General features: G+C 33.5%; 1 protein-coding gene across 1 annotated transcript in view; it reads right to left on the bottom strand.

The window, feature by feature from the left end:
• The window catches only part of Msh3 (mutS homolog 3), a 180,649-nt gene that overhangs the window by 151,813 nt on the left and 14,141 nt on the right, over window positions 1-14,695 (bottom strand). Inside the window, exons 5-8 of the mRNA XM_071612456.1 lie at window positions 14,174-14,290; window positions 13,653-13,770; window positions 8,621-8,766; window positions 4,972-5,138 (exon numbers count right to left, since the gene is read on the bottom strand). Coding sequence (XP_071468557.1) covers window positions 4,972-5,138; window positions 8,621-8,766; window positions 13,653-13,770; window positions 14,174-14,290 — 548 coding nt within the window. The remainder of the gene's footprint in view (window positions 1-4,971; window positions 5,139-8,620; window positions 8,767-13,652; window positions 13,771-14,173; window positions 14,291-14,695) is intronic.

The raw sequence follows: 14,695 nt of genomic DNA on the forward strand, positions 1-14,695 counted from the left end.
AATACTATAACTGATTCCCTCAGACCCGGGCTGAAATCTTATAAACACATTTTACATAAAGATAAACAACCCTAGAAAAATTGATAGCTTGTCACTATTTAGAAATAATAATTCTAGCTTAGCTTACTACGATCTTGGACTAATTCTTGTTCTAAATTACAATGTAATATAAAGCAAGTAGTCTGAGCCCTGTGGTACATGCTTGTAATGCCAGTGACTTGGGAGGCTGAAGCAGGAGAATCACCAGTTTGAGGCAAGCCTCAGCCACTTAGTGAGGCCCTGAGCAACTTAGTGAGATCCTGTCTCTAAATAAAAAATAAAAAGGGCTGGAATGTAGCTTAGCGCCCCTGGTTTCAATCCCTGGCATTAAAAAGGTAAATTAGGGGCTGGGGTTGTGGCTCAGAGGTAGAGTGGCATGTGTGGGGTACTGGATTCAATCCTCAACACGACATAAAAATAAAATGAAAGTACTGTGTGCACCTATAACTAAAAAAAATATATTTTTTTAAAAAATGGTAAATTAAGTAAGTCTGTATCTGAAGATAGAAAATAAATGTGAAGTAAAGTTTTAGTAGTCTTTTAAATTGCCATTCATAGATATAAAATCCTTTGGAGACCCCTTGTGGTAAATGTTAAGATTACCCAAAAAAAAAAAAAAAAAGCTAATACTTCAGGATATTCAATTTCTTTTGTCTTTTTCACATAGCATTAATATATAATGTCTTCAATATTAACAAAATATCAACCAATAATTGATGAAAACTTCTTTTTATTCTAGGGAGTTCTAGGATACTGCCAAGAACAAAAATTCTTTTATACTTGAAAATTCAATGCTATATTATTTATTGGTAATAAATATGGCAGAATTCTAGAGTTATTTTCTTCATACCTAAATAAAAGTATTCCCTATGCAACTGGCTAAATTATCTTGTTTAAAAAAATACGTCTAGGAGTTATAGCTCAGGCTGATAAAACTAAACTTCATGGATGTTAACTGGAACCACTAGTATTTAGTGGGGGAATTATGGTAAGATTTTACCTCACAGAGTAAAGTAAAACAAAGAAAAAGTGACTAATGTGAAATATAGATGAAAATAAAAATGAAGTACTTTCAGTATGGGGAGTGAACTTTTTAAGTATAAAAATAAAGGATATGATTAGAGGCATGGAGGACTTAACTGGTCCAGACAGTCTATTAAAATCAATGCAGAAGCAGTGAACTCAAAAATAAAAAAATAAAAAAATTTAAAGAAGAGTCAAAATTCTTTTAATTTTGAAGGAGAAAAATTCAAAAGGATATAAAAAACAGCTATAGATGGAGACTTATACAATTAGACCATAAAGAATCATGCACAGAGAATAAATAAGAAGGTCTAAAAAAATGTATGACAGAGTTCCAGGAATGAACAGGAGAGAGACAATGTTAAAATAGATAAGGACTGATTTACCTTTAACATATTAACTTATTTAATCCTTACAGCAATCCCATAAGGTAAGCACACTTATTACCCAGAAAAGAACAATAAAGGGCAATACTGCTGAGTTATTAGTCACTAAGGGGAAGATCAGTTTTCCAACCTAATCCTATGTTACAGGAGTCTGCACTGTTTGACCCTATGATTCTTCAATCTCCACTGCTCCACTCTGTCCACAGATATAAATTAGCTATAGGCACTCCACGGAAATACTGACTTTTGGCTGTTTAGTCAAATGAAATTAAAATAAAGTATGCAAAAGAATGAGCACTTACATGTGGTCATTAAACAGAGGAAAAAATATAAACTCCCAATGCTAACCAAAGAAATACAAATCAAAACAAGACAGATGCAATCATTAAATTTGGTAAAACTCACATATGACATCCAAAATGTCTCCAAATTCAGGCTTTGGTATCTCATGTGATAAATGGACATTTATGAATATCACTAGGCAATGGTTCTTGTTAAACAAAAATTCAGTTTTGGCAATGTCTTCATTGTGGGATGTTTTGACATTGTACTGAATTTTGTCTTTATTATTTTGTAGAAATAAGTAGAAGAGAGAAAATGAGCCTGATAATTTAATTTCTATTAACCTAAGTCAAATAAATACTCAATTATGAAAAAAAAAATGAAGTCAAATGTGAAATACTGAAAATATAGCTCTAGAAGACTAGTCTTATAAATAAAAAGTAGAGATCTGATTAATTCTTTTAGCTCTCCAAAAGCAGCACCCCCTTGTAACTTTACTATATGATTTTTAATCATTCAAGTTTGAACACAGAAAAGAATTAAGAACAAAATTAGGGGACCTGATGTGGAATTTTTTACCTATGTGAAAGGTTAAAAATCTTTAAATGATCACTCCCAATGTTGGCATGGGTTTAAGGAACCCTCTTGTGCTATACTGGTGGAAATATAAATTAATATTATTAATTCTAAAAAGTAATCAAGAGCTTTATAAATATATAGTTATCACCCTCTGAGTTAGAAATTCTACTTTCAGGAATTCATTTTAAGGAAATAAAGATGCACCACACATACAGAAATATTTGCATAGATATTCATCACAGCAATATTTGTAATACTGAAAAAAAATGATTACAACATAACAAAAGGGAGATGGATAAATGATGAGCTATTTACATAACTAAGTGTTGTGCAATCATTTTGCCTTCAAGAGTACCTACTGAAATATTAGCAGATAAAATAATGTTTACTAGGATTTGCTTCAAAATAAATTAACCAGAGAGGGAGATGGATGAAATAAGACAAGCTCCGAATTGGGAAATGGTGAAGCTAGTTGATGGGTTCATGAGCGTTTACTACACTATTCTGAATAATTTTGTATGCTTGAAGTTTTCCAAAATAAACAAAAAATATGGGAAGCTTTTAAGTTAAAAAAAAAAAAAGGATACCAAAATAGTTTCTAATTTTCTTCTATATTTCAATAGTGTCTGTTATGATATTTCCTTTTTCATCACAAATTTTAGTAATTTGAGTTTTCCTCCCTTCTTTTCATTAGGGTGGCTAAGGGTTGGTCAATTTTATTTATTTTTTCGAAGAACTATCTTTTTGTCAATTTTTTGAATTGTTTCTTCTGTTTCAATTTCATTGATTTCCACCCTAATTTTAATTATTTCCTGTCTTCTACTACTTTGGGGGTTGGTTTTTTCTTCTTTTTCTAGGGCTTTGATTTTTTTATTTGTTGACTTTTTCTTTTTTTAATGAAGGTTTATAGGAGTTCAATTCACAATAGTTAAAACTGTGGAAGCAACTTAGATACCCTTCAATAGATGGATGGAAAAAAAAACTGTGATATATACTATACACACACACACACACACACACACACACACAATGGAATATTACTCAGCATTAAAAGAGAATAAAATTATGGCATTTGCAGGTAAATGGATGGAGTTGGAGAATATCATGCTAAGTGAAATAAGCCAATCCCTAAAAAACAACGGCTGAATGTTCTCTCTGATAAGTGGATGATCCATAATGGGGGGCGACATAGGAAAAATGGGGGAACTTTGATCGGGCATGGGGAAGGGACGGTAGGGAAGAGACATGGGGATATAAAAGATGGTGGAATGAGATGGATATCATTAACCTAGGTTCATGTATGATTGCACATATAGTGTGACACTACATCGTGTACGACCATAGAAATGTAAAGTTGTGCTGCAATGTGTACAATGAATCAAATGCATTCTGTTGTCATATATACCTAATTAAAATAAATTTTTAAAAAAATTTAAAATTTTTAAAAAGTAAAAACACAAACAAAAAAAAAACTTCTGGGGCTTCACAGATCTGCTCTTTCTTCAATGTTCCTTGACATTTACTCAGGAACGGCTCAAAAAGAAAGAAAAAAAGGATACTGAAGTGATTTTGCCATACAAATCCAAGTTCATAAATGAAAAAAGTGGTATACGTATACAGAAATAATACACTAAAATGTAGTTATCTCTGGGTTTTACAATTTTGAATTACTTTATCTTTCCTTTTTGTAAATCCTAACTTCTAAATGAACATATGTCTGTGTTATAATCAAAAAACAAATTATGAAAGCTACTTTGTTGGAAGTTACATTTAAATAGAATGAACACTCTTAACTTTAAGGACAAAGAAACATATGGAACTTCACTTAATAAATCAGTTTGATTTTCTAACTGTTTTGTCAACTTACTAAATGAAAATCCTTACGGGCTTCCTTACTTAATCCTAAAGTCCAGTTCCTCAATATACAACTTCCTCTTCATTCAAGCCCCAGCCCAAAATTTTGGTCTCTTCACCACCACTGCTGGTCTTCACCACCGCTCCACAGTGGCAGTATAGAATCCCCCTCAATGAGTCACCCTCATGTTTGGTACGTAACGTATCATGCCTCATGAATCCAGTTAGATATGTACATATTTGCCTCTCCTACTGGGTTGTCAACTGTGCCAGACACATATAATAAACTCATTTTCTTCCTCTACGGCCACAGTGCCCATTACACTATTTCATATATAAGTCATGTGACCTTAGATCTTGTAAATAAAACTACTGGACACTACTGGACGCAGCACTGAAATGAAACTTAAAGCACAAAGAAAGCATTTTCAAAACTACGTAAGATTTCCAAAACATGAATCCTATCTCCAGAAACTGAAAATTACCAAACAATATACTGAAATAATATCATAAGCCCCTTAATTACCAAACTATAGCATTAAGTAATATCAGAAGCCCCTTTAAAATGATCATTTTTATAGTCTTACATTAAAGAGACAGTATGGGTAATTTTCTTTTGAAAAATTTCCATTACTTTGAAATACAATTCTGAAATGGAATTTTGAAAAAAGCTGAAATATAAAATTTTTTAAGTTACATTGAAATAGAATTTTTATAATTATAAACTATTTTTAACAACTTTAACAAGTTTGGCTTTGTCAGTAAATCAGTTTCAGAATCATGATCTTCAAACAGCATGCCAACATACCTAATAGCAGTGACCCTGTGAATGAGCATCTCTGTTTGCTCTGACAAGTCTGATGGAAGTAGCAGCTCCACCGGCTGCAGGCTTGATATCCGAGTCTCCAGTTCGGAACGGGAAGGAGAGTCCTGGAAACTATCGAACACAACTTCACCTGTGGCAGGCTGCACTCCCTGAAAACAAGCACAAATGTAACATCACAGACAATATAATTTCTTCCAGTTATGGTTAAACATGCAAATAGTAAAGATGATACATTCCATTTCTAAAGTGTTTGAAAACCTGTTGTTTTTCAAGACTCATTTACATAAGTCAGAGTCACTGAACTACAAGAAACTAAATGGGAGTTTCAAAAGGTACCTAAGTACAGGCCCTGGACCTAATACAACAATGGAGTGACTATGACAAGTCACCAAATCCTACTTGGGCCTCAGTTTCCTCCTCCAAAATGGAAATAAGTCAGTTTATTTCCCTAACAGAACTATTGTAAGGATCAAGTCAGAAAAAAAATGTGAATGCTTTAGAAAACATAAGGCATTGTACAGATAGATACAGAAGTAATAAGTGATATGGTCCTAGTAATCTGAAAACCAAAATGTTCAAGAATACACTTAATTATATAAACAAATAAATAAAAAGCATAATTTTTGCAAAAGAAAAAACAATATACATGTAACAAATTCTCATGAACCCCAACTAGGCAGTCTATTCAATGAAATAACTTGAAGATACCCCATCACCCTATGCCAAAAGACAAACTGGAAAATATTACCACTTGGAAGAGGTTAAAAAAAAAAAAAAGTCAAGTTACTTAGCCAAGGTCTCAGTACTAAATGGTGGATTCAAACCCACACAGTCTAACTCCCCAGGCCATACTCTAACATACTACTGATGCCTATGAGAAGCCTAGGGTGAGTTACAGCCTCCACCAGCTAAAAGAAGGGAGAATCATTAATCCCTATGTTCATATGCTATTGATGGCTAACCAACTGACACAGCCACTTTCTAAAACAGCCCGCTGAAAATATCCACATCCTATAATCAGCAATTCCTTCCCCAGGTGTATATTCCTGAGAAATTCAGGCATGTATAAAGTAGAAGACATGCCAAAAACATTTATACATATAACAGCATTCTTTGTAGAACCAAAAACTAGAAAGAACCCATATGTCCACCAACAGAGGAATAAGTAAACTGTACACCATAAAATGTAATAGGACACAGCAATGAAAAACCTACAGCAACAAATGTAAATAAATCTCACATAAAAACATAGGAAACAAAAGAAGCAGGATCTAAAAAAAAATACGTACAGTATATCTACACTTGTGATTAAAGTGGTAAAACTAGAACTAAAAGGAAGGAACTTATTACCTTAAAAGTCTGGATTACAGTCACCTCTGGAGTGAAGAGACACACAAGGATCTTATGGGTTGTAGTAGTTACAGTTCTGACCTGGGTGACTGTCTTATGCTACCCTGCCAAATTTATTTTATGCATTTTTTATTGAATATTTTATAATTTTTTAAATATCTCACGCATAGATCAAAGAAATACTTTCATTCAAAAAAGACTACAATTTTAAAAAAAGAAAATTTTTTTAATTCTATTCAAAAAGCTTTCTATAGTATTACTATACTATCTATAGTATCAGTATCTCAGGATACATATCTAAGTTTATGTCCCACAGTCTATAATCATGCATTTACAAAAGCTACTTAAAAGATGTTCAAATAACAAACTTATCAGCCAGCCAAATATTCTGTTACTAAATGTAATCAGAGAAATTTTCTATTGTAACACCTGAAACTTCATTATTCTATAAGGTATGTATTATCAAGAAATCTAAGCCGGCATGGTGGTGCACATCTGTAATCCCCACGGCTCAGGAGGCTGAGGCAGGAGGATCACAAGTTCAAAGCCAGCCTCAGCAAAAGCAAGGTGCTAAGCAACTCAGTGAGACTCATTCTCTAAATAAAATACAAAATGGGACTGGGATGTGGCTCAGTGGTCAAGTGCCCCTGAGTTCAATCATTGGTATCAAAAAACAAGAAGAAAAATTTAAAGTCAATCTGTGAAGAACCATACTGTCCATACTGAAGGCAATGGTCCTAATCATCGTGTTTTTCCAATAGTGAAGCCTTCGATTCTAGACTCACTGCCAGTACACGAAGATGACTCCCAGGCTGTGACTATGGAATGGTTAACACTGATCACAGCAGGGAAAAATCCAGGAAGAACTGTTCTGAAGGTAAAGGAAAATGAGTTCCATTTCAGCCACTGAGTTTGAAGGGTCAGAAAATTCTGAGTGCCCTTGCTTAATACTAATTTGGATGCAAAAGCCTGGAGCTCAGGAGAGAGGTTGAGCCAGCTGAAAATATCCACATCTTATAATTCATCCTATATCCACACCCTATAACCACTTTTGGACTGATGATATCCTGAACTCTGGATATCATCAGTCCAAAAGTGGTTTCTGAGGTCAAGAGAGGATCCAAAAAAAAAAAAAAAAACACTGAAAGGGCAAATTACCACTTTTCATTTTATTTTTGTATCCCACTTCACATACTATGGTTAGATCTGGCAACAGATTAGAGGTTATTTCTAAATGTGTTAAGAAGGAACTATACATTGTCAACTCTGTTCTTTAAACTGAGTTTCAGGTAAATATAAAATAGCATACAACATATGTTAAAGCCTAAAACCAAATAACTTTACTATTTGTAGATAGGTCCAACTATGTCCGCAGTTAGATAAAAAGTGCTTCTCAAGGAAGAAAAAAAAAAAATCTAATTGGCTTAGAGCCATCCAATCCCCACAGTAATGCTAACTCCCTGAGAGAAGAGCTTACAGGTTAAGCAAATGCCAAGTTAGCACAGAGTAACAGAATGAGGTATTAAAAGTCACACTGGAGACATTCAGATTGTAAGAATTTATTGATATTGTCACTGACTGTAGAAATTTTAAAAAGCAAAGAGAAGTTATTACTCAGGCAAAAAGCCCTGCTTTCACTTAATGTACAACAGGACAAAGGTATTTAATAATTGTCAAAGGCCCTAAAAAGTCTTAAGATTTTGAGCATGGTCCAGGTAGGCATGTAAATGGGCAAATGTATTCATAAATTGCCATAAGGCAAGGGCAAGAAAACTATGATTCACGAACCATGTTTATATGAAACACTGAGTATAAATATTCCTAACACTTAGTCTGGTGTTTTACATCGGTCAATTATCACTTCTCTAACTATCCCTTTCTCCAAATCTAGATAGAATATTCTAGAATCATTCATGTTTAATTTCAAGCCTGTAGAGGAAATCTAGAAAACTCTTGCTACCCATGCATGTGGCTGGCTTATGTTTTATTCTACTATGTGCACACTGTCCACATTTATGCCTATTACTCCACTTACCTTCAACCCTAAAATCCTGGAGCATATGAACCAAAACTATCTGTATCTTTCCATAGCACAGAGTGCTGAGATAGGAGAATACTGTAACTAGTGATGTAACGTATAATCTAATGAGGAAAATGCTTCCCAGTTCAACTACTTCAAGGCATATCTCATCAGTTATCCTCATTATAAACCATTTGTGATTCTCATGTTTAGAAATACCATGAACAGTTATTATTCCTTTTTCACCTACAAAATACTTACCACAATGCCAATGAAAATGTTCCCCATTTTTTTGTCCTTAATGTTTTCCTTATTTTCATAGATACATAGAAGGTAGCTGGTAGAAGTATCAGTCAGTATCTCATCAACATTTACAGCATCATCCAGCTTGATCAGAGGATTCACATGTAATAATGATTAAAGAAAAATAATGTCCTGAAGTGCCACTAATGTTTAATATTAACTGTTTTCTCCATTAAAACAATGGTTCATTTTCTGAGTATTTTCCTCTATGCAAAACTCTTCCATGTAGCACATTCTTCTGATTTACCATGAGCATAGCTGCATGTCTTCTTTTCCCTAAAATGTAAGGTTCATGAGGGCAGGTAACTATTATTGTCTCACTTCCAAAGGCCCTAGGAGAATACATCAGATGCTGTGGATGCCCAAATATTAACCCCCTTTAATTGGATGATGCTGACACTTGAATTCTTAACAATTCTAAAATACTTGATTCTATAAATCAAAGCATAAATATACTAAAATAAGTATAAATTAATTTTTTTTGAAGTACCTAAAGCTTCCAGAAAGGTAAAACAGTTTTAAAAGACATTTTAAAAAATCAGAAATAAATGTATATGTGTGTAGGTTGTGCATGCATGCATTTGTGCGTGTGTGTGTAAAATGAGTCCACTAATCCAATTCTCAAGAGGTAAAAGCTAATTCTGGAAAAAGCTAGTCTGGATACATCCAATTTGGGTATAAGAAGATAAAAGAAAGGAGGAAACACTGCCAAATTCGTTCTATGAAGCCAGTTATCACCCTGATACCAAAACCAGATAAAAACATATCAAAGAAAGAAAACTACAGACCAATATCCCTGATGAACACAGATGAAAAACTTCTTAATAAAATGCTTCAAATTACATTCAAAAACACACTAAATAAAGATAGTACACCATGATCGGGGATGCAAGCCTAGCTCAACATAGACAAATCAATAAATGAATTCATCACATAAATAGATTTAAGGACAAGAATCACATGATTATTTAGATACAGAATAAGCATTGGACAAAGTCCAGCACCCATTCATGCTTAAAACACTAGAGAAACCAGGGATAGAAGGAACTGACCTCAACATTGTAAAGGCTATATATGACAAACCAAAGGCCAATATCATACTGAACAGAGAAAAACTGAGAGTATTTCCTCTAAAAACAGGAATAAGACAAGGATGTCCACTCTCACCACTCCAATTCAACATATTCCATAAAACTCAAGCCAGAGCAATTAGGCAAGAGAAGGAAATTAAAGGGATAGAAATAGGAAAAAAAGAAGTCAAATTATGTGTCCACTGATGACATTATCCTATGTTTAGAAGACCTGAAAAACTCCAAGAGAAGACTTCTAAAGATGATAAACAAATTTAGCAGGATACAAGAACAACATATTGCTTTCCTATGCACCAATAATGAATCCGCTGAGAAAGAAATCAGGAAAACTATCGCATTTACAATAACTTGAAAAAAAAAAACCTTTAGAATAAATCTAACCAAGGAGGTGAAAGACCTCTATGAAAACACTGAAAAAAGAAATAGAAGATTTTAGAAGATGGAAAGACCTCCTATGTTCTAGGATAGGCAGAATTTTATCAAAATGGCCATACTACCAAAGCAGCATATAGATTCAACACAATCCCCACCAAAATACCAATGACATTCTTCACAGAACTAGAATAACAACAATAAAAAAAAAAAAAAGTTCTAAAATTCATTTGGAAGAATAATAGACCCAGAATGGCCAAAGCAATCCTGAACAAAAAGAGAAATTCTGGAGGCATCACAATACCTTATGTCAAATTATACTACAGAGTTACAGTAACAAAATTAATATGCTACTGGCACCAAAATAGACATGAAGACCAATGAAACAGAACAGAAGACCCAGAGACAAACTCATATACTTATAGCCCTATGATACTTGACAAAGGTGCCAAAAAGAGAAAGGATGACCATTTTAACAAAAGGTGCTTAGAAAACTGGATACGCATATGTAGAAGAATGAAACTTGATCCCTATCTCTCACCCTGCACAAAAGTCATTTCAAAGTGGACCAAAGAAAATAGAAGATCAGTGGAGTAGAAGAAAGGGATTGAGGGAGAAGGAGATGGGACAAGAGAAGGAAAGAACAATGAATGAATCTGACCTAACTTTCCTATACATATATGAATATACCACAGTGAAATCTCACCATTATGTATTTATCTACTAGGTACTAATTTAAAAGCAAAACTATAAGTAAACAGAAAGATCAGTAGAATGAGGGGCATAGGGGGATGGAGGAGGAGAGGGAAAGGGGAAATAGTGGGGACTGAATTAGAACAAATTACATTCCATGCTTTTATAATTATGTCCAAATGAATCTTAATGTATAACTAAAAAGAACCATTTTTTTTTTAACAAAAAAAGATCAAAGACCTAGATCAAAGACCCAGGAATTAGACCAGAAACTCTACAACTTCTAAGAAGAAAATGTAGGCTCAACATTTCAACATATAGGCATAGGCATCAACTTACTTAACAAGACTCGTTAAGCACAAGAAATAAAACCAAGAATTAATAAGTGGGACAGCATCCAATTAGAAAGCTTCTGCACAGCAACAGAAACAAGAGTGTGAAGAGAAAGCCAACAAGATGGGAGAATGTCTTTGCCACCTGCTCCTCAGATAAAGGATTAATATCCAGAATGAATATATATATATTTAACATCAAAAAAAAAACCCAATAAATAAATGGACAAAAGAACTAAACAGATATTTCTCAAAAGAAGAAATACAAATGGCCAAGAAATATATGAAAAAATGGTCAACATATATAGCAAATAGGGAAATGCAAATTAAACTGACATACAGATTTCATCTCATTCCAGTCAGAATAGCAATTATCAAGATAACAAATAGCAATAAATATTGGTGAGGATATGGGGAAAAAGGTATATTCATATATTGTTGGTGGGACTCAAAATAGTGCAACCACCCTGGAAAGCAGTATGGAGATTCCTCAAAAAACTAGGAAGAAACCACCATAACACCTAGCTATCCCACTCCTTGGTATATATTCAAAAGATCTAAAATCCACAAAATATAAGAATGCAGCCACATCAATGTTTTTAGAGGTGCAATTCACAATAGTCAAGCTATGGAACCACTCTAGGTGCCCATCAACAGAAATGGATAAAGAAAAAATAGTATATATATACACAATAGAGTTTTACTCAGCCATAAAGAAGAATGAAATTATGGCATTTGCTGGTAAATGGAGGGAACTAGAAAATATTATGCCAAGTGAATTAAGCCAGACCCAGAAAGTCAAGGATTCAATTTTTTTTTTTTTTAATGGAAACTAGACCAAAATATACGGAGAGTGGGGGGCAAGGGCAGGGGGAATCCCATAAAAATAGAAGAGAGATTGATGGTGTGGAGAAATGAAATTTAGGGGGAAGGTAAAAGGATGGGAAAAGAGAAGCAGAGTGGAATGAGTATGACCAAGCTTTCCTATGTACATATATGAATACACAGTGAATTTTGCCTTTCTGTATGTTCATAACACACTAATTTTTTTATTTATTCTAATCAATTATACCTGACAGTAGAAAGCTCTTCAATTCATTGTACACAAACGGAGCATAATTTTTCACTTCTCTGGTTGCACAAGAAGTAAGGTAATGATGTCTGTCTCATTCCACCATCTTTCCTATCCCCTTGCTCCATTCCCTCCCTCCACTTTGCCCCATCCAAATTTCCTCCAACTCATCCCATCCAGCACCCCCCCCCCATTATGGATTGGTATCCACTTATCAGAGAAAACATTCAGTCCCTGTTTTTTTTTTTTTTTGGATTGACTTATTTCACTTAGCATGATATTCTCCAACTCTATCCATTGATCTGCAAATGCAATAATTTTATTCTCCTTTAATGCTGAGTAACATTCCATTGCACTCATTTTTAAAAAGTTATTTTTAAAAAAAAAAGAGCCATAAGCATAGCAGATGTGAAGCAGGAAAGGATACTCTTTTATGAATGGGTTTCAAGTAGGAGACTCAGCTTAGGTAAAAAAGAAAAAAATAAAACTACCATGTTTTTACAGCCTGATCAGCTTAGAACAACCAAAGGGATGCAAATGGTTTAGAGTTTGCTCTGAATGACAGTTATTCACTATTTGTGGTCTTAAACAAACAAAATAATCCTCAGAATTTGCATAGAAACTAAGTGGGCCTCTAAATATGCAGATTTGTAATAAGCCATAAAAGAAATACTTTAGTACATGATTTAAGACCTTCTTTATCCCTAGATTATTTTATTATAAGAGACCTAACCTAAGTAAACATTATTAAATGCACCCTCACCTTATTTTATATACATCTATTTGGCTTTAAAAACAGAATTTTATGACTCTGCTTTTAAAATTACTTTGCTTCAATTAACACAACAAATTTATGAAAATCTATAAATTTGGCAGCAATCATTGGGCATACTGAAGATTTCTGCAAAGAAAGAAAGTTTTACCCACAATCCATTTTCAAAAGCAATAAAATCTTCACGAATTAACAATTAATGAAGATGGCCTATATTATATTTTATAAGCATTTAAGTGTATTTTAATTTTGACTTCGTAGTTTTCTTTCCATATTAAGTTATTAAGTTATTATTTTTCAGGTCTCACCGTAGGAAGATCCTAAGGAATGTATAGCCCCTAAACACCTAACTTTTGTCCATAAATGATCCAAGAAAACACACAATTTCAAATCAATTGCTAACTTGACATTATCATTTATTAGGTTCACTTCTTCTTACTCTTAGTATATGATGAATTTGTCTTTCATTATGACATTTGAAAAATGTTTGTTTCTAGTTACTACCAATCCTTCCTCTTCATTAGTGCACTCCAAGGATTCAAGTAACTGTACTACCTCACCTCATCGAAAAGGTTCCCAAAGGACTTTTTTTTAAATGTCACCTTAAAACAAAGCACTTGTAACAACTAAGAGAAAAATTACTATTCGAAAAGGATATCTTCTCCAATGAGTGTGGATTTTGTATAAAGAGCAGTCAGTTTCCGGGAAAAGAGAGAACTTTTGTTGTCTCCAATAGCCTTTAATGCTGCAGTTTCAGTTTGCTTTACAACTCCCACCTTCAACAAAGTAAGAGATATTTAATATCAAATCTGATGAAAACCAATCTAACAAACTCATTTCAAAATGCTTAAATATTAATTCTGAAACACTTAAAATAAGTGAATTAGTCCACAGTGTCCAGATATAAGGTTTAAGCAACAAGGACCATGAACAGCTGACTAGTGTACACTAATCACTAAGAAGCACTCTGTTACTGAGTCTTAAAATTTTTTTCTGTAAATACCTAACAATATGCTCTTAAAAATCAAGATACATTAATAATTATGAAACATTTTTCATTGCTTCAAATGCCAAATTCTAAAACTCATTAAAGCCTGCCTGTTACTTTAAAGGCATGTTTTCACTCCCTGGAAGATAATCTCCTTCCCTTCTCCCTTGAAGCTAAAAATCAAAGCTGACCTTATATCCTTTAGCCACGAGACGGCGTACATGAACAAATAGTCTGTGAGTTGGTATACTTGCTGTCATAAAGTTGTGATCTAAATGGCAATAAATATTCAGTTCCTGGGCAGCAATCTAATATTTAAAAAAAAAAAAAAAAGAAAGAAAGAATGTTAATAAATTTCTATTTCAAGATTCCATGTGGGATTTGTTCACTTTGTTAAAAATTCATCAAGGTATACACTTAGGATTTGTGTACTTCTATAAATGTGTGGTACATCAATAAAAAGTTTGAAAGAAACTCCCCATATAAATTCCCGGGTCTCATCTATTTTTTGGCAGTTCCTACCACCTGACATCAGGGCCAAAATCTGTATCTCTAAATGTCTCCAAAAAATGACAACTGTTTTTTTATGTCCTTAGATGTTCCAAAACCTAGAAGTGCTGAGCTGTCTCTACGTAAGGACTATTCAATATAAAAAGGAGGAGGCCAAAGGAATAAGAATTTTCTATGCAAATGGCATATACAAATAACTGATG

This window comes from Marmota flaviventris, chromosome 5, assembly GCF_047511675.1.
Source record: "Marmota flaviventris isolate mMarFla1 chromosome 5, mMarFla1.hap1, whole genome shotgun sequence".
Lineage (NCBI taxonomy): Eukaryota > Metazoa > Chordata > Mammalia > Rodentia > Sciuridae > Marmota > Marmota flaviventris.